At 36.4% G+C, this 25,961-nt stretch overlaps 1 protein-coding gene across 5 annotated transcripts in view; it reads left to right on the top strand.

The window, feature by feature from the left end:
- The window catches only part of ect2 (epithelial cell transforming 2), a 43,110-nt gene that overhangs the window by 2,596 nt on the left and 14,553 nt on the right, over positions 1-25,961 (top strand). The window contains exons 4-22 of one of the 5 annotated variants that reach the window (XM_067387364.1): positions 4,243-4,338; positions 5,913-6,095; positions 7,608-7,697; positions 7,785-7,895; positions 9,477-9,550; positions 11,291-11,421; positions 11,661-11,776; positions 12,049-12,111; positions 13,820-14,042; positions 14,343-14,459; positions 15,973-16,014; positions 16,413-16,537; positions 17,758-17,877; positions 17,952-18,020; positions 18,135-18,245; positions 18,500-18,596; positions 18,866-18,947; positions 19,310-19,388; positions 23,550-23,669. In XM_067387364.1, coding sequence (XP_067243465.1) covers positions 4,243-4,338; positions 5,913-6,095; positions 7,608-7,697; positions 7,785-7,895; positions 9,477-9,550; positions 11,291-11,421; positions 11,661-11,776; positions 12,049-12,111; positions 13,820-14,042; positions 14,343-14,459; positions 15,973-16,014; positions 16,413-16,537; positions 17,758-17,877; positions 17,952-18,020; positions 18,135-18,245; positions 18,500-18,596; positions 18,866-18,947; positions 19,310-19,388; positions 23,550-23,669 — 2,049 coding nt within the window. The remainder of the gene's footprint in view (positions 1-4,242; positions 4,339-5,912; positions 6,096-7,607; positions 7,698-7,784; positions 7,896-9,476; positions 9,551-11,290; positions 11,422-11,660; positions 11,777-12,048; positions 12,112-13,819; positions 14,043-14,342; positions 14,460-15,972; positions 16,015-16,412; positions 16,538-17,757; positions 17,878-17,951; positions 18,021-18,134; positions 18,246-18,499; positions 18,597-18,865; positions 18,948-19,309; positions 19,389-23,549; positions 23,670-25,961) is intronic. The other 4 variants (XM_067387365.1, XM_067387367.1, XM_067387368.1 and 1 more) reach the window with 4 other exon arrangements.

The raw sequence follows: 25,961 nt of genomic DNA, 5'->3' as shown, positions 1-25,961 counted from the left end.
AAAAAAGTAATCCATACAACTCCAGTGGGTCAATAAAGGCCTTCTGAAGCAAAGTGATGCATTTTTATAAGAGCCATATAAATATCCATATTTAAAACTTTATAAATTAAAACAACTAACTTCCAGCGGATGACCGTACGCAGAATGCGCAAAGTCGACTTGCGGCGGAAGGGTATCCTTTGACCCAACGCGCAACATGAGCAAAACCAATCACTGGTCACGGATTAAAAGTCTAATACGATAATTTTTAAAGAGAAATTTTGGAAGAATTTGATATGAGAAGAGGAGCTTAAATTTGTTGCACAGCCCTATTTGTTTAAATCGCGAGAGGCATCTAAGCTTACAATACTCCTAAATCCTGCGTCATACATCACGTCAGAGGATTACTCATTTGGCGACTTGCATCTTCTGTGTATGGTCGTCCGCCGGAAGCTAGTTATTTGAATTTATAAAGCTTTAAATATGGATATTTTTCTTACAAAAATGGATCGCTTCACTACAGAAGGCCTTTATTAACCCACTGGAGTCATGTGGATTACTTTTTTAAATGGATAGATGCATTATTTTTTAATTAAAAATGTGCCCCCCCCCCCCATTCAGAACCATTATAAACCTTGGAGGACTAAGGATATTTTTAACTATATCTCTGATTGTGTTGGTCTGAAAGAAGATAGTCATATACACCTTGGATGGCTTGAGGATGAGTAAATCATGGGATAATTTTTGGGTAAACTATCTGAATGTTTTTGGCACCTTCTAATGGTAGATGTATTCAAATTAATTAATTTATCATCTTAAAATATATCATTTATATATATATATATATATATAAGTCCATCAGTCCAAAAGTTTGGAACTAAGATTTTTAATGTTTTTAAAAGAAGTTTCGTCTGCTCATCAAGGCTACATTTATTTAATTAAAAATACAGTAAAAACAGTAATATTGTGAAATATTATTACAATTTAAAATAACTGTACTATTTAAATATATTTTAAAAGGTAATTTATTCCTGTGATGCGAATTTTCAGCATCGTTACTCCAGTCTTCAGTGTCACATGATCCTTCAGAAATCATTCTAATATTCTGATTTGCTGCTCAATAAACATTTATGATTATTTTCAATGTTGAAAACAGTTGTGTACTTTTTTTCAGGATTCCTTGATGAATAGAAAGTTCAAAAGAACAGCATTTATCTGAAATACAAAGCTTCTGTTGCATTATACACTACCGTTCAAAAGTTTGGGGTCAGTAAGAATTATTTTTATTTTTTTTTAAAGAAATTAAAGAAATGAATACTTTTATCCAGCAAGGATGCATTAAATCAATCAAAAGTGGCAGTAAAGACATTTATAATGTTACAAAAGATTAGATTTCAGATAAACACTGTTCTTTTGAACTTTCTATTCATCAAATAATCCTGAAAAAAAATACTGTACACAAATATTTTGTACAATTGTACACATTAAATGTTTCTTGAGCAGCAGATCAGCATATTAGATTGATTTCTGAAGGATCATGTGACACTGAAGACTGGAGTAATGATGCTGAAAATTCAGCTTCGCCATCACAGGAATAAATTACTTTGTCAAATATATTCAAATAGAAAACAGTTATTTTAAATTGTAGTAATATTTCACAATATTACTGTTTTTACTGTATTTTTAATTAAATAAATGTAGCCTTGGTGAGCAGACGAAACTTTTTAAAAACATTAAAAATCTTAGTGGTTCCAAACTTTTGGACTGTACTGTATATAATGCATCTAAGATCATTGTGTCACTTACAGAATCTTATACAAGAAAACAAAAAAGTCAAGACTTGTAGTTTGTTGATCATATTTTAATTTTGGTTTCTTAATAACATGAGTGTCATCACATGGAATTCTGGAGAAACACTACTAGATCCTAGATTAATAGATGGCAAATTTTCTAATGAGATCAAATTTAAGATGCCCGAGTTGAAAGTAACATTAGTATATAGTAGACATTCCTCTGGTTTCACAGACGAGGCTTAAGCCTAGTCCCAGACTAAAATGCATGTTTGAGCAATGCCACTGTGCTGTCTCAAGATGCACACCAGAAAGGTTTGTTTCTAAGGCACGTTTATAAAAATAAACTCGGGTCTAATTCTGGCTAGGGCTGTCAAAATTGCTCAAATGACGTTCGAATATTCCCTCAAAAAAAAAAAAAAACACGAATATTCAAACATCTGGTTGCGCATTTTGTCAATAACAGGACAAATGAATACAAAGAGACATAACTACTTGTATAGGTAGACTATTTAAGTTTAAACATATTTGACAACGCATTACCTACACAAAAACAAGTTAATCAACTAATGGCCAAGACCGCAGACCTCACTCTCTCTCACCCTCACGCTCTCTGCGTATAACGGTTTAAATGAACAAACAAATTTTGAGTACTGATCAAGAGTTTTGTGCAAGCAATTTAAGGTTGCGACTCTTGTCCCAAATATAGCAGGCTTCATTCAGTGATTGAAACAAATATTATTAATATTAATTGAAGTTTCTGAGCGAGCTGTGCTGTGGTAAACATGGAACTTTTCCTTGACATGAAACGGTAAATAATCAAACCAGTGGAAGCAGTGCATTTATCCTTTATTCATGCAATGTCTATTCAGTCAGTACAGTAGCCTACACTTAAGTAATGTTTCTGTTTAACGTTAAATAAAATGAGGCACACAATTCCGAGAAATGTGAAAACAAATAACAAATCAAGGTTCATAAAAAATAAAGTGCTATTAAACACAAAAAGGCTACTTGCATTCTTGGTGCTTGTATAAAAAAAGGGGGAGAAAAACTGACTGCAATTTATTCCATTGTCTTTTTAGTGCACTGTCACCGTCGGGTCTTGATTCCTTTTATTTTGTATGAGGTGCCGTTTACACTTCTACGATTCTATTGGTGACTGTTCCACGGCTAGGGATATGGTACCTCGGTTCCATTGCTAGACAGAACTCCCTGAAGCCTGCCCCATCCACAACACTGATCGGTCTCATGTCCTTACAAATGAACAAAATGAATTTCTCCGTTATGGCCTCTTGTCGTGTTGCAGACAAAGAGCTTGTGGCGGCGATGCAAAGTAAGTGTCAAGACGTGACTTTTTAGCTGGAGTTCCACACATTATGCCATGCTCATTTGGGTGCACATTTTCGAGATGTGACCTCATGTTGCTAGTGGTCGAATGGTAGGCTAACTGTATCTTACATAGCTTGCATACAACTTTATCTCGCGGCTCAACAATTTTACCTCTTACTGACCAAAATCCAAAGTACTTCCAGACATGACTTTTTTAGATTTTGGGGGGTTAAAATCGCTTTCTCTGCTGCGGTCGGCACTTTCTGCCATGCAAGAAGCGTTAACTTTCATTAGTGTGACGCTGTGCCAGACAGTGCAACTCCTGTGACCTGTCCCTGAACCCTCAGGCGCGTTAGCACGCCCACTCGCAAAGCAGACAGCCACGCCACGGGCATTTTTTCCACTTTTTTTTTAAATTCGAATATTAATTTTCACCTTCGTTTTTTTTTTTAAAACTATTCGAATATATATTCGTTGACAGCCCTAATCCTGGCTTAATCCAAGCCCTGTCTGTGAAACCAGGCCATAAATCTTTGTTTTGAATCATGCAGTGTCTGCTTGACCCGTTTGAGCCCAGGACAGATGCAGAATTTGGCCAAGTCTGTCAGTAGTATGGTACCTTTGAGATCAGTGTTCTCACTGATTCTGAACTGGACTCAATGCTGATGAACATATTACTTAGCATTCTTGCACTGAGATGTGGTATGTGGCAGTTGGGAGTTGATGAACAAAGGTTATGAATGTCATTTGCTCTAACGGTTGTGTTAGGAGGGAACGCAGGGTAATGACGGGACATTTAGGCTCATAGCTTGATAAATGATAAAGCTGGAATGTTTGTGGATTCAGGATGAAAACTTCTCTCATGTAGTGCTTGGGGGAGGAAGGGGATGTTCCTGAAAGTCTCCTTTCTTTGCCCTTGACATGATGTGAGAGGACTTCAGATGTAGCTGCTTCTTTTAGTAATCTATTCTCCCTGCCCTTACACAACTTATTAACGTAGCAGAACTTCCTTCTAGACTTTGCTTGACATTTGTTTGAAGTTCTCATCTTGATTCTGACAAGGGTGTAAGGCCCTCCTGCGTTCTGCCTGGGAAATTTATCAGCTTTGGGTTGCCAGGTTGACGTCAATTCTTCATTTTTACAGGCCATCACAATAATGGAAGTCCCGGTGGTAAAGATTAAAGAAGGGCAGCCGGGCACAGAGGCGCGCGAGAAATTGATAAAATCTATAGTCAATATGGTACGTCTCGGGACCTAGATTCTTTGCATGCTTGAGAGCACTGGGGGATTTGCAGCATGGTGTTTTAAGGGAGGGATTTGGTGTGGCACTGTCTAATATCAAACTCACTCACACGGTGGTCTGGACTGGAAATTCTAACATTGTGATCTAACAACTTGTTCTGTGTTTGTCCAACAGGTGTTCTTTAATCCATTGAATTAAGAATTAATTCAATCGTTTATGTAATCAACCCTTTTGTGATTAACCCCTTTTTTAGTGTCATTAAATTGTTTCTTTTAATCTTTATTTTTACATGCAGGTAAGAATAATCATTTCTGAAAGTGAATCCCAAATGACATGAATAATGGAAGTTTCTGCACTAACAGATCTCCCCTCAGTTCCCTTTAAAAATGTAAAGGGCTGTTCACACTGAACACATGCTTTTGTACTGTTTATTGTACAATAATTTATATAAAATATAAATTGTATATAATATATAATTTATATCTAACAATAATAAATGTATTATGTTGTAAACGGTTCAAAAAAAGAAAATAGAAAGTTAAAGGGTTAGTTCACCCAAAAATGAGAATTCTGTCATTAATTACTCACCCTCATGTCGTTCCAAACCCGCAAGACCTTTGTTAATCTTCGTAACACAAATTAAGATATTTTTGATGAAGTCCGAGAGCTATATAACTGCTCCAAAGACAGCAATTTAACCACCACTTTCAAGGTCCAGAAAGGTACTAAAGACATTGTTAAAATAGTTGAGGTGACTGCAGTAGTTCAACCTGGATTTTATGAAGCAATTGGAATATTTTTTGTGTGCAAAAACAAAACAAAAATAACGACTTCTCTTCTGTCATTCTCCTACACTGTTTATGTTCAGCGCTTCTGTGTTCTATGTCAGAAGGCAGACTCGGTCTTGGCCGACAGATAAGGTCATACAGATAAGAGTAATACATCATTCGAAACTTTAAATTTATTTGCGTAAACTCACAATAACAAGAAAACGTTTTGCCTTTGTAAAATAAAGAAAACAAACAGGTTTTTTTTTTTTTTTTTTAAATAGTTAGACTACTTCTATTATTGATTTCTATCAGGATGTGAAGAGAGTTTCAACCAGTATAAAAAGTGTTTATGAAAAAAAAATTGCCTTCCCTACCTTTATTTCAAGTAAGTGCATGATAATGACAAAAAATATATAACTTAAAAAAAAAAAAAAACAGGCATAAATTAGCATGTACAATTAAATATCCTATATTGGCCATGGCCGATCGATTGTTCATTTGTGTAAGACACCATGTGAAGTAGAAAATCGTATTTCCTGCATTTTTTTTTTTTTTTTTTTTTTTTTTTAGTATTGTTGTGTCTAGCTGTCCTGTGTGAACCGCCCTTGACACCTGTTTTTTGAATCCACAAAATCTACCTGTGTCAGAACACTTAAACATCTTTGAGATCCCTTTTACTAAGGCAGAGATCTCTTTGCATTTGAGGAAATGTGGATCACATTGATGTTTATTGATGTTTTCATTTTCATTTTCATTGTCATTTTTTTTTTTTTAGTTATGAATTTTCCTCTATCCCATTAGGATATAAACACCCCCTGTATCAAGACTGACAATGTCAGAGATTTTGGTGATGGCGAGAATTGCGAGTTCGAGAATGTGTTTGTGTTGAAAGACTTCCAGGCTCCTGAATACAGCTTCCTATACAAGAATGACAGCCGTATCCTGGGGCCTCCTGCCGTGATGCACTGCGCCAGCAAGGGAGAGGTAAGACCTGAAATAAAACAACACAAGCAAACACAGAATCACAGCCATCTACTGGGTTTTTTCCTCCCTGAGGCGGTGAAATAGTTTGATACTACTGTAGCACCTGCTCGCCGTCACGGGTTGAGTAAAAGCCTGTTGAAATAAAGTTGTTTTTCCAACTGAAACTGATTCTTAAGCAGCTTTGATTGCTTCTGTAAAGCCTGAAAAATGTTACAGGCTTATCTGAGTGTACGCAGGAGTGTCTGCTTGACTCTTTCAGATATTCCAGAGCAAAGCCAACACTTGGCTGGCTAGCGATCGGTACCGGACAGAAAGATTAAGTCTGACGAACACTATAATATAGATACGACTGCGACACTTCAGTGAGAAATGAGGGCTTGTCTTATTGTTGGTAAATCTTGTGGTACACAGCTTAGCTGCCACTTCAGTGCACACTCCATAGTCTTACTCCCTGAGCGGGCACACAGAAATTTGTAAATCTAGAAATATGTTTATAAAAATATAAATGTAAATACAATCAATAACATTTAAATTGTATTATAAATAGGACAAAATAATCGCATTCAAAATAAAAGTTTGTATTTACAAAGTGTGTGTGTGTACTATGTATAATTATGTATATTTAAATATACACACATGTATACGTTTAAGAAATATTTGATTGTATATATATATATATATATATATATATATATATATATATATATATATATATATATATATATAAAAAAAAATAATTATACACAGTACACACATATTATGTAAACACAAACTTTTTATTTTGGATGTGATTAATCGCAATTAATCATTTGATAGCCTTAATTATAAATGATTTATGAATAATAATAATTTAAAAAATGTATTTATTTATTATTATTATTATTATATATATATTTTTATGTTAGAATTAAAATGGTTTATTTTATTTGTATTATTTACATCATATTTATTGCGGTTATCATTTATACAATTGATTTTAAAAATTTTATATATATATATTACTTTTTTATTATTTATTATTACTGTATAAGTGCACCATGCACATTCCCAAATTTCTATATACCCTAATTATCGTTGATGTATTTCATTTTTCCAGGAGCTCATTGCTTCTACCTTAAAATTAAATGCTAACAGTATTTGTAAATTAATTGCACAAATTATTACATTATTTGCTATCTGCATTCTTCTAATATTGTAATTTTGACATGCATTCTCTGTAAAGCTGCTTTGAAACAATATGTATTGTGAAAAGCGCTATACAAATTAAATGTGAATTGAATTGAATTGAATACAAGTGTCTGCTTAGAGGGAACATTAGTGGTAATCAGTTTCTGCTACTGTACCTTAAAGACATCTTTATGTAAGTGACTTCCTATTATGATTGAGAAACTCCAGGTTGTGGCGTAGTCCTGATCTGGTGTTTTTTCAATCTGTTTTTAGTGTACATGCTCTGATTTTATTCGTATTAATGATGTTATCCATCGCTCTGATTCTCCACGCTCTCTTTCGTAGCCTCTGCCATTCTCCTCCAGACCTCTCTACTCTATGACCATGCTCAACTTGTCTCTCTGCTTTACCGGATTCCGTAAAAAAGATGAAGTGGTGAGTTTTGCTTGTCTTCTCATCTGACTCAAAAATTCCATAATGTCACTGTCAGATTATTTGCTCCAATTAACTGTTTTTCTACAGGTTACCCTGGTAAATCTCGTCCATCACATGGGGGGTACTATCCGAAAAGACTTTGACAGCGCTAAAGTCTCACACCTCATCGCCCATTCAACCCATGGTGAAAAGTACAGGGTATGTATTCACCCCATCCACACATACATATACATCATCCTTCAGCCCCACTGATTTTTATCTATTCTGAAAAAATCAGGGGGAAAAAGAAATTTTCAGTTGTGAAATCCTTTGTTTGGTTCTGACTCACCCTGCTGTAATTGCCGTATCTGTGATTGTAATATGAGTGTAAATATGAGTAAAAACATGGCTGTGTGTTCTACAGGAGAGTAATATATATGCACACATTGATTAATACACAAAAAAGTACAGTATATATACTTGCAATACACAGATGTTCAAAATGTGTATAAGTATTTTTTGATATTGTGGACAGTAATCAGTTTAATGAACAGTTTTAACTCCAAAATGAAAATTCAGATTTTCAGAGGTGGCATAATGTTTGTGGTCAGTAAGATTTTTCTTTTTAAGAAATTAATACTTCAGCAGGGAAACATTAAATTGATCAAAAATGACCAAAAATATGTATATAAAGATATTCTCTTGCTGTCTAAAGGTCAACTCTTTGACTAATTCTGCTGGGCAGTGTTGCCGTCAACGGCCAACCTGGTGAGACACAGGGCAACTTATTAGGACAATGTATAGTTGGCAGCAACCAATCAGAGAGGAGCAAATCAATTGCTAACCCAATAAATACTTTGTTAAAAACACTTGTTAACTTTTAAAATATTTTCTTCCTTTTTATTAAATATAAATGTCTTTTTGATCTGATTTGTGATACGAAAAGGGAGAAGAGCGAGTTTTGGCAAAATGCTGATTCGAACCCATGTTGATCGTGTCAAAAGCTACTTTCACGTGCCATACGCCCTACAGCCTACACCACTACAGAAATTAAATTACAGCTTACGTACATTAAATTGGACAACTGTTGGTATTTTAAGCATTAAATGAGGTAAATTCCCTGCTTTGGGTTTACACATGACAACATACCAGTGTAAAAAGAAATAAGTTCACGCTACTTTTCTTCATGCCTGTGAGAGGCGTCATCTTGTTTAATTTTTTCTGAAATCTCCAAGCCGGTCACGTGATTGGCTACTAACATTGCTCAAAAAGTTGCCCTGTGTATCATCACTTTAAGTGTGTGGTTCCAGAATAAAAAAAATTATGGCCTGATAATCAGGTGATGTAATACTGGTTAAATTTGCTCTCATCTTCAAATCCCAGAAACCTTTGCAGTCTTGCAGTGTTTCGGAAAAGTCAATCACCCAGACTGTTAAATGCATTGATCTTTATTCCATTTATTTCCTCATTAATCATATATTAAATTTTAGAAATCTACCTCAGTAAAGAGACTCTTGATAATTGTCTTTTTGTTCATTGATGGCCATTTCCTCAAACTCCAGGTGTGCTCTCCGTAACATGGTCCACTGTCTGCTGTAGACGTGTCTGCGTTATTTAGAGAGGGTTTGATTAAAACAGTTCTCGTGTATTTCTCCTCACAGCATGCTGAATTGGGCTGAATCATTCATTAGTCTCATGCATAAATGCATCGAGCAGGCTTTGGTGAAGGGATCTCTTCCCATCTGATGCTATTCACAGCTTTTTCTTTCTCTTTTTTTTTTTTCTTTTTTTTTTTTTCAGCTGGCAGTGTGCATGGGCACACCCATCCTCACCCCTGAGTGGATACGCAAGGCATGGGAGCACAGAGATGACATGTAAGATTGTGTGTGTGTCTGTGTGTGTGTGTGTGAGGCATAAAACTACCTCCTGCGTCAATCCCCTTCACTGTGTGAGTCTAGAGGAGTAAAAACTGAATGATGAGGCCGAAAAGTCCCGCCACTGGTGTGCAAACCAGAGGGACCCTTCCTGCTTCCATATTAAAAGTGGTTTCCACTGCACTTGGGTTTTGACATTTTCCACACATGTATTGAACATTAAACCTGACCTTTCACATTAATGACCTGCCACTGGCTGGATGTTGACTCAAATGGGCTTTATTTTTTTTTTTCTCTCCATACTGTCCCCTCTGCGCCCTTAAGACTTAATGGAGATAGACTTAAAGCCAATATGAAATCAGAATTGATCTTGTACTGTCTTCATGCATGTATCTGTTGTTATCGTGCATGATGGATCAGTGAATGTTATTCAGAAGGGGATAATCTTTCATCAAAATATAATTTGTTCTTCCTTTGAAATGACATTCCTTTTTTAATGATGCTACCTTAATTGCACATGCTAGTAGTGAATGTTAGCCAAGAGAGCTGCAAGAGGTTTCAAAGGCAGTGGTTCTCAACAATGCGACATCAGCAAACTTCTAGGGGGCCCCCAAAAAGTCTTATATTATTCCAATTTAGTTAAATGAATATAATCTTACTTAAATTGCTGGTAACACTTTAGTTTGGTGACCTATTCTCACTTTTAACTAGTTGTTTATTAGCTTGCATATTACTAGCATATTGGCTATTTATTACTTAAAAGCACATTTAAATGCCTTATTCTGCATTAAAATATTCTACATCTCTCAATCCTTCCCCATACCTAAACTTAACCACTACAACAACTACCTTACTAACTATTAATATGCTGTAAATTAGGAGTTTGAGGCAAAAATCATAGCTAATAGTGAATGTGTTCCCCAAACTAAAGTGACCTAAATGCTAATGCACTAAAAGTAAAGATGTATAACATGTATAATAAAAAAAAACAAACAAAAAAAATCATGGTTTTAGTTTATTTTTATTACAAAAAAAGTACCAGATCTTACTTACAATAGGAAGGCCTTTGAATATTGGTTTGGATAAAGAATCAAAGAGTCAAAAAGTTTGGGAAACACTGATCTAGGGGGTCCACCAAAAGTTTAAGTGGCAAAAAAAAGTCAGATTTACGAAATGGATTTTTTAGAGCCGTCAAAGTTATGTTCATCGGACATGGGTAGAGAAAAGATAAAAATTCTATAAAATTGGTATTTTCAATAATTTGCTTTGACCTCTGTGCTGTAACAATTTAGCCAATTATTTAATTTGAATACAGCTCATCTTATATTAATAACAAAAATATGAATTAATAATAATAATAATAATATTACGGTTTCTGAATGTATAAAGTATAAATACGTCTGTAAACATGAAAATGTATTGCTTCCTTTAAATTTTACGAAGTGGCTCCATTGCAAGGGGGTCAAACTGTTTGATAGCCTTTTTTTAAGTCTGCTGTATTTTTAAATTAGCAATAATTTAATACTGAATGATAGATTTGAAGAAAAAAAAGACCTCAAGATGTTCTTTAAGGCTGAACTTGATTTAGTCGTTTGTATCCTGGTCCAGTTCTGGCTCTATTCTGATGTTGAATGGCCACTTCTAAAATTCAGTCTTCAAATATCCTATTTAGCATATTTTGGTGTTGTGTCTGATTATTTTTTTTTTTTTATCTCCTCTTTTTTTTGGGGGGGGGTGTAGTAATTTCCATGCAGGCAACGAGGAGTTCCGCACTGAGTTTAAAGTCCCTCCGTTCCAGGACTGCGTGTTGAGTTTTCTGGGATTCTCTGAGGAGGAGAAAATTAACATGGAGGAGAGGACTCAGAAACACGGTACTGAACTCGCATGCGTCAGTGTCTCTTCTGAAACAAATCTGAAACGTTTCATGTTTTCAAATGTTACAACTTCTGCTCAAATAATTCTCGATTACCCAGTGCTTTTCATTCTGATGTATCTGAGATGTTGACCCCAGGATATGCCTCTGTATTTTATTGCTAAACCTTCTGTGTTAAAGCCTGACTTCTCCTTGAGGGGGATTTTTAAAGGAGCATGTACTGCTTGTTTTGTTCAGGTGGACGGGTCCAGGCGGTGGGTGATGAAAGGTGCACCCACTTGGTAGTTGAGGAGAACTCCATTAAAGAACTGCCCTTTACTCCCTTGAAAAGACTCTATGTTGTGAAGCAGGAGGTATGAACTTGACTTATCTCACAAGTACATGCTGGGCTTTGTGTGGGTCCTTAATAATAGTGTGTGAAAATACACTGTTATTTCACGCTGTTTACGGTCTATAGTCCTTTATCTAGTATGTTGTGAGAAGTGGGAATCTTTTTTTGGCATGCGTTAAAGGTTTTAGTAAATCCGTTACAATCATAAATGCATCAATATTTATTTAAAGGTTTAGTGGAGGTGTTATAAATGAATGCATCTTAATTTATTTCTCATTCTGTGTCTTTCTGCAGTGGTTTTGGGGCAGTATACAAATGGACGCCCGTGCTGGGGAATCTATGTACTCTTATGAAAAGGTGAGGAAACATTTAAAATGTCAGCAGATGTTTTCATTTGTTCTTATTTGTTTTCTCCTTAGACAATTTTAAGGAGAAGTCTGATTTCAGGTTAATAAAAAAAAAAACATAAATTAATTAGGGAAGCACCAATGTATTGGCCGATAAAAGCAATTATTTTCACTAATGTTTAAAAAGAGCCAATGCTTAGGGGTGATTACATCCTGTCAATCAAAATGGGCGGAAAATTGTGTGTGAAGAAAATGTCTTGTGTTGAATTTAGGGCTGTCGAGGTTAAAGCGACAATAGCGCAATAACAGTTAATGCGTTAAGGGAGACTCTGTTTGACCCTATGAATCACCCGTAGTGACCCGCAGCTATCTGTATCATCAGAGAAATGTAGTATCGTATAAATAATAAACTACACTACCCGCAATCCTTAATCTTCATCCACCAATCAGAGAAATCACTGTTACTATAGAGTGGTGCAGGTATGACGTCACTTTTTGTAGTAGGCCAACCGGCAGTTTGCATCACACTGGTTCCCTGGACAAAAACCAATAGGATTTTTCCATAGGCTTTTGAATTATCGCAATAAACAAACTCTGTTATCAACAAAAGTTTGATACTTACATGTTTTGTCCCTCAAGATCATTTTTACACATGAACACAACTTTTATGAATTTTGAAGCCTGAAGTAAAAATCTAAAGGTAGGCTATAAATGAACTACACCATGGTCTTATGACTTTAACGTTACCACCACTAAAGCTCTGGGTATACTTAGTTTTTTTTTTACATGTATGCTAGTGTATGCGCACAGCCTTGGAAAGGGTACTTGATTTGACTTGAACACATATAAGTTCAACGCATGTGCAGTTTTGAGCAATCTCTCGCCACGATTTACAACCAATGTAAACATCTTTGTATTCTTTCATGCTAGAATTGTCCATTTGAGGGTAATTTTTAACCTCTTTGCACAATCTCTCGTCTGTAGGCCTCCATTGTCGCTGTAGCTTGCATGCGTTCCTGTCTGTTCTGTTTATGCAGTTTTTCTTTGACTACCTTGTGAATTGACGCCCCCAGGGCACAGTTGCCACCTTGGGGATAAACTAATTACTATTATGATACCGCTTGGTCCATTGGGTCGGTCCCTAAAAAAAAATTTAATGCGCATGTGATCTGTGCGTACAAGTACGCGCTGTTACAAAAATCTGGCGGTCCGCATACAGTATGCACATATTCCTCTGATGACAAACTGCGCTGACCCTCGCATACCCGTAAAAAGTGAACTATACTTTGAGCTTAAGCTTCCGACAACTCCTTCAGTTTTTTAAAAAAACAACAACAAAAAAACATTTTCCCTGAAAGTTTGCGTTAGAATAGTTTATAAGAACACAATTATAAGCTATTTGTAGTCCCATTTAGTGAGAATTGGATATTACTTTTTATGTCATATAATAAAACATCTTATTTCATGCATTTAACCAAAAACCTATTAAAACCCCCATTCACTTAAGGACGATAAATTTAGAAATGCTAAAATGTTAACTAGTTTCAGAGTTTCAACTTGCATACATATGTCATCTCTGCAGCACTTTATACTGCCAAAATTGTGATCAAATTTCATGATGCATTGCATCGTTTAGTAAAGAACTTTGATTGATTGAATTTACATCTTCATTAAAGTGCAGTGCTCTTATATATGTTATCACCGTATCTTCCTCTCAGCCGGAGAGTCCTGCGATGAAGAAAGCCGTGTCTCTGCTGTCTCTCACAACACCCAACAGTGGCAGGAAACGTCGACGTCTCAGAGAAACATTGGCTCAGCTCACCAAAGAGACAGAGATTTCTCCCTTCCCACCACGCAAGAGGCCCTCAGCTGAGCACTCCCTCTCCATGGGCTCCCTGCTGGACATCTCCAACACACCCGACACATGCAAATCTAGCGGAGGTGAAATGAATGATCTGGCATGTCATGTGACTAAGGCAGCAAAATAATATAACACTTCCCCTGTCTTCCACTAGTTAGACGCATGGATAGAAGATTGTTTAACATTCAGTTAAAGAAAACATTGCTCTGACTGGTTGTCTGAAAAGTTTGCAAAGTTCCCATTGCATTATGTAAGAGTTCTATTCCAGAACTCTCCAGGCTTTGATCTCTGAGGTCCAGGGTGATCCCAGGCAGGGCTGAGATGAACCAGAAGCGCGGTCAGGGTCTGCTTTAGATGAGTGAGGCCACTGTCTTTTGCAGAGCTCAGGTGCAGGAGAAGCAGCAGTAGGCGGAGGATTGCCAGACAGCGTAGATCAGAGCAACAGTGGCCACTGCAGCATACAAGCACTCCTGTGTGCAGACAGGAAAACCAGACAGGTGACATTCATATGACTTTAGCCCAGGGAGTAGGATGAATGTTAATGTCTACAGATGATATTAATGTAGGTCTTTTCACTAAATGGAGAAAAGGTGGTGGCTTAAATTGATCAAATTGATCTATTATTCTTAGTATTGGTTCAGCACATTCTTTTTATTGTTATTTACTTTAAAGTAATGCACAAGGTTCAGTATAATTTAGTATGTGTTCACACTTGTTCAGTTCTCTTGTTTTTTTGGGTCCAGATCAAAAAAGAAAACGATACATTTAATTCTGGTTCGCTTGGCGTTCACACTGTCATTTTAAAGACCAAACATAAAGATACAAAAAAAAAAAAGTATGCAGAATGCAAGTCTTATTGAATCCACGTTTCATGGAAATGAAAGTGGAAAAATGGAACCGGTTCTTGATATTCAACCCTAAGTCTCGGTCCGCTTGTTTGGTATACACCAGGGTTCGGATGGCAGCGTTCACTCTTATTCAAATGAACCGCTCTAACAGAGCAATAGAACCAGAGTTCCTTTTAATTGAACTAAACCTGCCAAGTGTGAACACACCCTTTTAGGGCATTTTCAGACCTGTAGATCATTTGCTTCTTTCCAAAACCAAGACTTAATTTATTACAATGTCACATTTACTTTTTGGTTCAGTTCGCTTTCACGGGGCAACATTTCAAAATGTGTTTTTGTAAGTCACATGTGAGTAAAACTGTCCTCCTTTTTGGTCATAGTTTCCTCTGTCATCTATCAAAATGGATTGACAAGTTCGCTCCACAAGCTTATTGTGGCTTTATCTGTAGCTGTTGAGACACGTGCAAATACTTATATATCAGTTGGTAATAATGATTGCTACATTCATATATATATACAACATTTTAAGATGAAGAGACACTCTGGTTTTCGACTGCGATTAACTAACGTGCTCACTCAAAGAATCACACTGGTGTTTTTTATAACCCATATCTTATTTATGATATTATGATACTGCTTGGTTTGTTGTTCTGTTTGGGTTGGTCCTTTTTTAATTTCTTATAATAACTTTAATTTTACGGTGTCATTGTTACATATGTTACATGTAGTTACTATACTACTAACTATAAATTATGCACAATTACTTTCAGCTAACCCTTAACCTAACCTTCTAGTAAGTATATGTAGTTACTTAATATTACTCAGTACTTAAATGTATAATTGGAGTGTAACAAAGACACCTTAAAATAGTGTAACCAATTTTTTTTTTTTTGTAATTTCTACCATTTAGATCTACCGTTTCACCAAACAGAACAGCAAAAATGACTAAAATAAAAAAAAATAAAAAATAATTTATTTTTACGCCACCTTTACTTAAACAGATACTCCACCCAAAAACTTTAATTCAGTCATCAATTGCTCCACCTAATGTAATTCCAAACCTGTATGCATTTCTTTCTTCTCCTGAACACCAATCAATACAATGGAAGTCAATGGGAACCAAAATTGTTTAGTTTACAATATCATCTTTTGTGTTCCACAGAAGAAAGAAAATCATGCAGGTTTGGATCGATACACAGTAAGGGTGAGTAAATGACAGAATTTAAATTTTTGAGTGGACTACACCCTTTTTACATGAATATAATTTGATTTAAAACAAGTGAACATAATTTGGATTAACTGATACATCAACGGTTCATTTTACACTTTACTGTATTTCCATGATTGATTTGATTTTTTTTTTTTTGTAATTTCTATTGAACGTGGAACATTTTTTTTTATTATTATTCCTCTATTTTTGTACTCAAAACAAAATTTGTAACCCTTGATTTCATATATTGATTCCTATAGACTTTTTTTTTTTTTTTTTCTCCAACTCAACATCAAATATATTTCGACAAAGAGGATGAAACATATCAGAGGATAAGTAACAGTGTGTGATTTATAGTGGCTCACCCCTGCATGTCTGCTTATGTGTTTCAGAGAATGCCAAACCCCCCAAAAGCTCAACTCCTGCCCTTCCCAAGCAGTCAGCGCGATGGCAGGTCTCCAAGGAGCTCTACCAGACCGAGAGCAACTACGTTGATATCCTGGCCACGGTCCTGCAGGTTTGTGTTCATTGTATGTGTGTGTCTTGTGTGTTCTCTTTCTCCTCCTCACTCACACACATAGGAAAGTGGCAATCCACAGTATCTGGCTGTGGTCTTATCATACTGAACCAGTGCCTCTGACCAGTAGGGGGGAAAATGAATTAGATTTGGGCACCAATGCCATGGGCATTTGAGCTTTGCACCCCTACATATGGAGCTCATACAACACACACATGCACGCACACTTGTCTGCTTGCATAGTAAATGCCACATCAAATGCCTGCAATCAGAACCCAGCAAATTTCACTGAACAGTGGAGTCAGATCATCAGGCAACACTGAATAGCCTGACCTTTCCATTGTGGTCCACTGGATCTTTATTAAGTTTATGGAGTAGCTGTCAAGTAGAGGTCCTCATAGGACTGATTTTTCCAGAACTGTGCATTTTCCATATTGAATATTTAACAGCTTATTAAATTAATATTATATATATTTAATTATTTATTGTTTTTATTGTTTTATATTACATTATATTATTTTTATGAATGTATTTATGCACTACTGTTCAAGTGTTCAGTAAGATTTTTATTAAAGAAATTAAATTGTTTTTTCAGCAAGGATGCAAAAAAAGAAACAAATCAAAAGTGACAGACATTTATAATGTTAAAAAAATGTTTCTTTCTTTCTTTTCTTTTTCTTTTGAACGTTCTATTAATGAAAAAGATCCTTAAAAATGGTTGAGGAAAATTCAGCTTTGCCATCACAGAAATGAATTAAAGTTGTAAAATATATTCAAATGGGTTATTTTAAATAGTAATACTATGTCACACTATCAGTGATTTTATTGTATTTTTAATTAAATAAATGCAGCTTAAGCAAGCACAAGAAACTTTTTTTTTTTTTTTTTTAAATCTCATCTCAAAAAAATGTTTTCAATGGTAGTGTATGAACTACAGTTTTAGGGTTTATTTTAAAATGCCAAAAGGCTGAAAAATATTGAAAACTATCACCCCACTCTGCTATAAGTCTGCCCACTTTGGCTGACATCTTTTAGAAATAGCACCCTCTCATGCCTACAAATCAAAGGTTTAGTCCAGTGCTGCAACAAATCTAATCGGGTCCTTTAGTGATCCCGCAGGAATTCAGACGTCTACTGTCAAGTCCCGCTGCGTTAGTGAGTGTCTCTGGATCCTTCCTGGCTTCCTGATCTAATTTTCCTTTATTCATCGGTTCTTTCAGCTCTTCAAATACCCACTGGAGAAAGAGGGGCAGGTGGGCGGCCCCATTCTAGCTCAGGAAGAGATCAAGACCATCTTTGGCAGTATTCCAGACATCTATGATGTGCACACGAGAATAAAGGTAGGCAATAACCTTTCCAAAACGCTGAGCAAAGGCTGTGTTGAACGTGTTAGCTGATGAATGTGCATTGACAGGCGGATCTCGAGGAGTTGGTGATGAACTGGTCTGAAGAGAGGAGCGTTGGAGACATTATCCTGAAATATGTGAGTGTGATGAAGCTTTGAACTCGACCTCCTCCGGCGTGAAGCTCGTAACGCAGTCAAAGACTGAATGGCAGCTTTTGTGATCTCTCTTTATTTTTTAAAATTCTCTCTCAGTCTGGAGAGCTGGTGAAGGCCTACCCACCATTTGTCAACTTCTTTGAGATGAGCAAAGAGACCATAGTGAGATGTGAGAGACAGAAGCCGAGGTTTCATGCGTTCCTGAAGGTACTGTTATCTCTTTTTATTGTTTGTGAGGGCTTTTATATTATAAAGAAATTGATATGTTGGGCAGACCTTCTTCTTCTTTTTTTTTTTTCTTTTTTTTTTTACAAAGACCTCAGGGTGCCAATTCTCTGATCTTTTTAGAGTTACCAGTAAAAGTACATACAAAATGTGCTCTATATTTAAGTGGTTTTGTATGGCCAATTTTTCATGAGGTCCATTAATTCATTCACATCTTCTTTCATTTTGTTATCCAGATTAATCAGTCTAAACCCGAGTGTGGTCGCCAGACTCTCGTTGAGCTTTTGATTCGCCCAGTGCAGAGACTGCCAAGCGTCGCCCTCCTGCTGAATGGTAACGCATGAATACGGCTGTCTGCATGATGCAAGTGAAAGTCACACAAACAGCTGTTTCTTTTTAGTAAATCTGACTGAATCCATGATTTAAATTGTTTAAAGACACTTTGGAGTTTGTGTTTTTCGTAAATTGTTTTTCCATCTACACGGAAAAGCACAAGATTGTTGGTCAACCTCAGAAAATGCAAACATTATTCAATAAGCAGCTTGTTTCACCTCTGTATCCTGACACAAGAAAACAAGATTTGTGGATTTTGTTCTTTGTAGATATAAAGAAACATACATCAGATGACAATCCAGATAAAGTGACACTTGAAAAGGCCATTGAGTCTCTCAAGGAAGTGATGACGTGAGTCCTGCGATTAACACCTGAAGTTTTCGTTAAAATAAATTTGTGAGGCATCAAATTTTTGGCAACCAAAAAGTTTCTGCAGAAAATTAATTATCTTGGTAACACTTTACAATAAGGTTTGTTATTAATGTATTAACTAACATGACCTAACAGTAAACAAATGTTTTGTTACAGTATTTATTAATATTTGTTAATGTTAGTTGTTAATAATTTATTAGTAAATGTTGTTAACTAATGTTCACTAATGAAACCTTATTGAAAAGTGTTATATTTTTCAGCCATAACAATATGAAAGCTGAAATCAATGACTGAAACAGTGACGTTTAACTGAAGATTTCTCTCTCTCTGTATTTTCACAGACACATAAATGAGGATAAAAGGAAAACGGAGGGACAGAAGCAGATATTTGATGTTGTTTATGAGGTGGATGGCTGTCCTGTGAGTAGGGTTTTTTTTTTTTTTTTTTTTTTTTTTTTTCCTCACTTTTCTGGGAATAGTTCAACGATAATTCTGTCATTTACTTGCCTTCAAACAAGTAGAGATATATTCCAAGTCTTCTAAAGCTTTGAGTCAACAGATTGCAATGAAAGGCTTTATTTGCTGAATATTGCAGCCCTCCGTCACAGCTCTCAAATAACTTCTTCATTTTCACGTTCCCAACCAACACAACTGAAGTCATCAAATTATGACCGAGGGATTTTTCTCGCTCTTTTGAAATAAGAATATGATGTAAGCACACTCCAACATTCACCAAGGAAATCTCCCCTGCCAGTCCACTCAGATCATAAAAGCTATAAAATTGGGTCATTCATAAATCATCAGTGTTGAGGTCAGAACCATGAGCACATTGAAACATGACTATCCATTTATCCACCCCTCACCGCCAAGAAAAAAAAAAAAAAATTGTGCAATAGAGCATAGCCAATGGTAGGAAATGTCTTTTACATATAGATGTTAAAGTGCCTCTATTATGCTTTTCTGGACTTTACCTTTCATGTAATGTGTAATATAGCTGTCTGTGAATGTAAAAGGTCTGCAAAGTTTCAGGGTGCGTTCACACTTGTCATGTTTGGTTCGATTTAAACAAACCCTGGTGTGATTGCTTGGTTAGCGTGGTTCATTTGAACATATGTGAACACTGCCATCCGAACCCTGATGCGCACCAAACAAGCGGACCGAGATCGCTGAAAAGATGGGTCTCGCTCCGCTTCCAAACGAACTCTGGTGCGGTTCGAATGATATATGAACGCAACACGGACTAAAGACATGTAACCGAACCAAAAACAGGAAGACGAGACCCTAAAAAGGACAGAATCCTCACGCATGTCAGTTTTTCTTGTCATAGTCGCGAGTTTGCCCATCACAGGCATCAGACGCGGGTCTCCACGCAGCAGATTGTTTGTGTGTGTGTGACGGATGGATTCCCGCGGTGTTTTAACTACTTTACACATTTTATAAGCTCTTCACGAGTTCCCAGCTGACCAAAATACCATCACATGCAGGCTACGTACCGCTACGCACACACAACGAACGCATTTACCTCAGCAAACAGCACTGTTTTGGATCAGTAAATTCTGTCTCAAAATAGGCAATACGTCATAAATCTGACCAATCACGTTGTGAATGTATCCCTATGCCTTAAGGTTCGGTATCTTTTGGTTCGGTGATAAAATTGCCAATGTGAACGCTAACCGGACCAGAACTACATTTTTTTTTTCTTCTTCTTCTTTGGTCTGGACCAAATTAACCAAACGAACCGAACTACAAGTGTGAACGCACCCTCAAAGATCAAAGTACAGGATAGATGGAGTTATTGTCTCCCAAATGAAAGAACTGATTCTGAAGTGCCTGAAACGAATTGTCAGTAATTCCAGTCTTACATCCTGCATGAACCTACATAGGTTTGTAACAAATTTGCATAATGACAGCATATGGTCTTCACTGGCTGCCCACAAATGATTTTTACCTGCCACCAAACTCTGTAGCTCTAGCTGAGAGTTTGGTTTGTGTAGTTGACACGTAAAGAAGACTTTTCTGTGCACTTCCAAACGATTTGGACTCTTAAGATCTGTTTTTTCCATATCAATTAAAGTACTGTTTGCATCAATGTGCTCCAGAGCTGATTCAAATGGGCATTTCAAGCAAAAATAATATTCGAAAATCGCTGGGAATTATTCGATTATTATTCGAAAATCGCACCCCTCCCCCGCACCCACACATCAACACACAAACAGTGGGAGAGAGACCATTCACGCTTTCAATCTGTATGATATTGATAAACTGCTTAATTCATTGGAGAATATGCTGTCTTAACTCAAGCCATATAATGATTGTAATGTGCGAAAACATATTAATATGTTCGTTAATATAAGTGAAAGTAAAATCTGCATGGCCATTCATAACAGTGCGAAGCAGAGGGAGCGCTTTCAATTAATTCCTACGTTGAGCTTCCGGAGGAATGAACTGAAAACGCTCGCTCTCCCCCAGTGTGGACTCAGTGTCGCTCGCTCGCGGCGTTCGCCTCGCTTTTGTCCAGTCCGGCACCTTTTTGTGGACACGCACCGTGAATGACTGAGGGGATTTTACTTTCACTTTCAAATTAGCGCCAATTCGGGTGCGGTGACAAGTTATGATACCGATGTTGTTCCTGAACACCGGCAACACCGACTATCGCAGCAAGCTTACCTCAAGCCATATGATTTTAGTCTGCCCAAACTCGTTATATCATTGTGAACAGCCTGAATGACGGCACGTGTGTCGTGTGAACACTGATTTTAACGTCTCTGTTATATGCCACGCTTGTCTATGTTCTGCTGTTAACAGATTTTTAGGTGCGTTATTGGCAGCGCGCGCGCCTCCCTCTGGTTACATGAACGTGTCACCATTGGAAACATGAGGATTTTTTTAAGACGACAATCGCACAACCTATTCGATATTCAATAATTAAATCGACTAATCGAATATTCGAAAATCGTGACACATCCCTAATCCCTAATAAAGAGTGTTTTGTTTCCAACATGCACTTTAAGGACTGATTCACACAGAACATGTTTTTGCTGTTAAACCGTGAGACGCAGTGGAATGAAAAAGCGCAAGGTCTAGCGATGTGCTTTTTAAATAGTTGAACTTCTTTTAACTTGAGCACCACATTTTTAGAATGCAGTGTCATACGTCAAATGCTGCAAAAGACATGAGTGCAACGGTTAAAGATGTCCATCTAGCTTGATTTGACATTAAAAAACAATGGAAAAGTAGCGCAATGGAGTGAAAAAATGTGTTGTGTGAATTCCTCTTAGGCGGTAGACCAATCACAAAGGACTGGGCTGTTTGACCAATCCGAACAGAGTAGGCTCTCAGAAGGGAGGGGTTTAGAGAGACCAGATCATTTATTGAACTGTTTTAGACACTGAGAATAGAGGTCATGCTGCAAATGCCGTTTTATTGCTCGGCGAGGCAAACCCTTTGAAATCCTTTCAGATCAAGGAAGGAAGAACTTCGGGATGCCTTTGCAGCACTTCAACCCGAGCTCCAGGCTCAACTTGCAAGCCAACAAATTGGGTTTGTGTTCAACCCACCCAACGCGCCACATTTCGGTGGATGCTGGGAGCGAGAAATTCAATCCCTGAAAACAGCCCTGCAAGTATCCCTTGGAGCCCAAACAGTCACTGAAGAAGAATTGCAGACTGTTCTCATTGTAATAGAGGGTATACTGAATGCCAAGCCCATCGGCTACACATCTTCATACATAACCCAGATCCAGTTACACCCAACATCCAGTTAATAGGGCGGCGAGAAGCATCACTTCCACAAGTGACATACCAAGATTCCGAACTCCTGAGTAGATGGAGATGGAGGCACAGTCAGCTGCTAGCTGATCACTTTTGGAGGCGATTCATCTGTAACTATTGTAGGAGACCTCTAAAACAATATTAGGAATCTAAATTGCACAATATAGGGCCTAAATTTCTCATTTTAAAGGTTCTGTTTCTAAATGTCAGATAGGGCGCTATTTGTCTTGTAAAACTAAATGAACCATTTTTGTTGCTATAAACCTTGATTAACATTTATAAGTGGACTTTGAGAAACAAATTAAGTGCTATGAATGTGTAGAATATGGCTATTTTAACAGTAAAGTGTGAAGCTGTATTGTTGGCTGCTGTTCTTCTTTCTGTGGTGGGAGATGCAGCCATGCTGTCTGAAACTTCCTCTCGCCACTAAATCGATCAGATAGAGTCAGCTCATGTTGTCTCCTGTCAGACTCGCCCCAGAACAGCTGCGTCTAGAGACTGGGCTGCCAAACCAATGATCGCCCCCAGATGGGGGTGCTTTTCTTGGATCAGTTAGGTTTTTGTAGCTCATGGGAACTGAAGCAGCATGGACATAACTGAGTCTGATCCAGGAACAGCACTCTGAGGAATCTGAGAATAGAAGCCTGCAGGCTCAGAGACAAGGAAATACAGCATGTTCATCAGGCGCGCTGATTGATTGAACAAAATTTAGCACACCAATCACTTATAATTAATTCATTTACTGAAAAGGTTGTAAACATGTTGCGAGAAGGAAACTGATTTTTGTGTATGTGTTTGTATGCACCTCCAGGCTAATCTGTTGTCGTCACACCGGAGTCTGGTTCACAGGGTGGAGACCATCGCTCTGGGAGACAAACCATGTGATCGGGGAGAACATGTCACACTCTTCCTTTTCAACGACTGTTTAGAGGTAAAGCTCAGTCTTTCTGTGTCACTCAAGCTTAACTGCTCCTCTGAATGTGTTTATGGAATGGAAATATTACAGATGGGCTCTTTTCTTCATTATGCAAATGCTCCATCAGGTTCCCAAAAGCAGCACCACTATATGAAAGACATCAATCTTGATTTATGGTCTTGTTTTTAATTTAAAAAAAGCCTTATGTCAAACTACTAGCTAGATTTTCACTATATTGTTATTATTACACTCACATTTCACTTGAATAAACAAAGTGAATAAAAAGTGAATGTCAAGTATCATAATGACTTTGGAGCTGTTCACAATTGTTTTGTGAATCCATTAGGTGTTTATTATTATTATTATTTTCGTGTGCATGTATCTGGATTTTTTTGCTAATTTTCATGAAATGTGTTTTTATGAAATGTTCAAAAACATTAAAATATAATCAGTACTGATGGCAATTTGAATGCACCTCTTCTATAAGTATGTTCTTCTAAATGAAAATACTGTTTGATTATTTGAAATTCTCTAAGTGTAATTATTCTGAAAATGTAATGAAGAAAAATTTCTAGAGCCTGAACCAATTTTGTTTTTGTGGGGATATTATGGAGTTTAAAAAAAAAAAAAGTCAGATATCGATATATGGGTCGATATTCTTTATATTATAGGGGTGCAACGGTTTGGTATGTGTTATGTTCAGGGAAAATAGAACAACTGTCAAATAAAAATAAAGAAAATAAGAGCAAATAAGCAAACTACAAGCAACAGCAGATATTTCAGGCATCTAATAGTAGTTTTCAGGTACAGAAAATGAATAAAATAATCAAATATAAAATAACTGCATATTATCTTCACTGTTTAAATTAAGTAAACAATAATCATAATTGAAGTTAAGAAAGCTATTCAGTCAAGAGAAGCGAGTGATTTCTTTGTTGTTTGATTAACATTAAAAACACAGGTAGCAGGAATATTAGGCTTCTTTCCCTTTAAGACATAATACATGATCCAGTACATATACTGTTACGCATGTGTCGTATTTCTCAACTGTTAAACGTTCACTTAAGACATAACCGACTGTTTGCTAGGATACTTGCTAAGACAGGCATGTTGACATAATTTTTGTGTGAATTTGTGAATCACGCACCAGATTTGAAAGAGGACTCAGTATTTGCGTGCTGTCTGAGATGAGCGTGTGTGCGCTTCAGATGAGCGCACACACAAATCTTCTCACAGTGTGCGCGAGTCCTCGCATCTTGCTCATGAATGCAAGGCTTAAATAAATTTGCAAGGCTTAAATGAGTTTAATTTAAAGTTTAGCTGTTCATGTCTCTCTTGTGCTCATGCACTATCAACACCCGGGCGATGACTATGTAAATGACTGCTCCTATTCAAGCATATGGCACTCACAGTGAACCAAGTTTACAAAGAGTGACTGTTTTATCCACGCTTTTTGATCATTGTTGTTGTAAAGTATTAGGAAGCCAGATTTGAGATGAACCGCGGTGCAAGTGCATGCCGAAAATGTTCATATTGGTGAAATATCTGTGTCATATACGCCGATGCCGATATATCCGTGACAGGCTCATATCGGCCGATAAAATCAGCAGACTGATAATCGGTTGGGCTTTAAAAATTTCCCATTTAAAATGCAGAATTTTTTTTTTTTTTTTTTTTCATAAAATAAGTAGGAATGGAAAAAATTTTTTTTGTTTGTTTGCCAAATCAAAGTCACTGAGGCATTAACCAACATGCAGTATTTTCCATTTTAGTTAAAAACAACAAAGTCTCAAAACTAAAACTAGTATTTCAACTAGTATAACACCATATTCATGATTCAAGTATAAAAATAGTTCATATACTTGCATGTTCAAAACGGCAGGAAAATGTTGCTTCTTGCTTTACACAATTTAATATTTTTCATTCAATCAGAAATTTTGATAAATGTATTTTTGTACCTTTTCTTAGAAATGTGCTTTTAAACTTAGTTCAAGTACAAATACCAACAAATATACCTTTTCAAGCAACTTTTCATTTTATTAGTTTAAAAAAAATGTGTGTATATATATATATATATATATATATATATATATATATATATATATATATATATATATATATATATATATATATAAATATATATATATATATATAAATATAAATATAAATATATAAATATAAATATAAATATATATATATATAAATATAATATCAAATTTTCTCCATATTTTCAGCAACCTGAACAATTGTTTGTTCAGTTTACGGGTGAGCGGTACCGTTGAAGAAAGAAATGTATAATTTATGCGT

The sequence above is a fragment of the Chanodichthys erythropterus genome, chromosome 6 (assembly GCF_024489055.1).
Source record: "Chanodichthys erythropterus isolate Z2021 chromosome 6, ASM2448905v1, whole genome shotgun sequence".
NCBI lineage: Eukaryota > Metazoa > Chordata > Actinopteri > Cypriniformes > Xenocyprididae > Chanodichthys > Chanodichthys erythropterus.
This window is presented reverse-complemented; position numbering and strand designations above follow the sequence as displayed.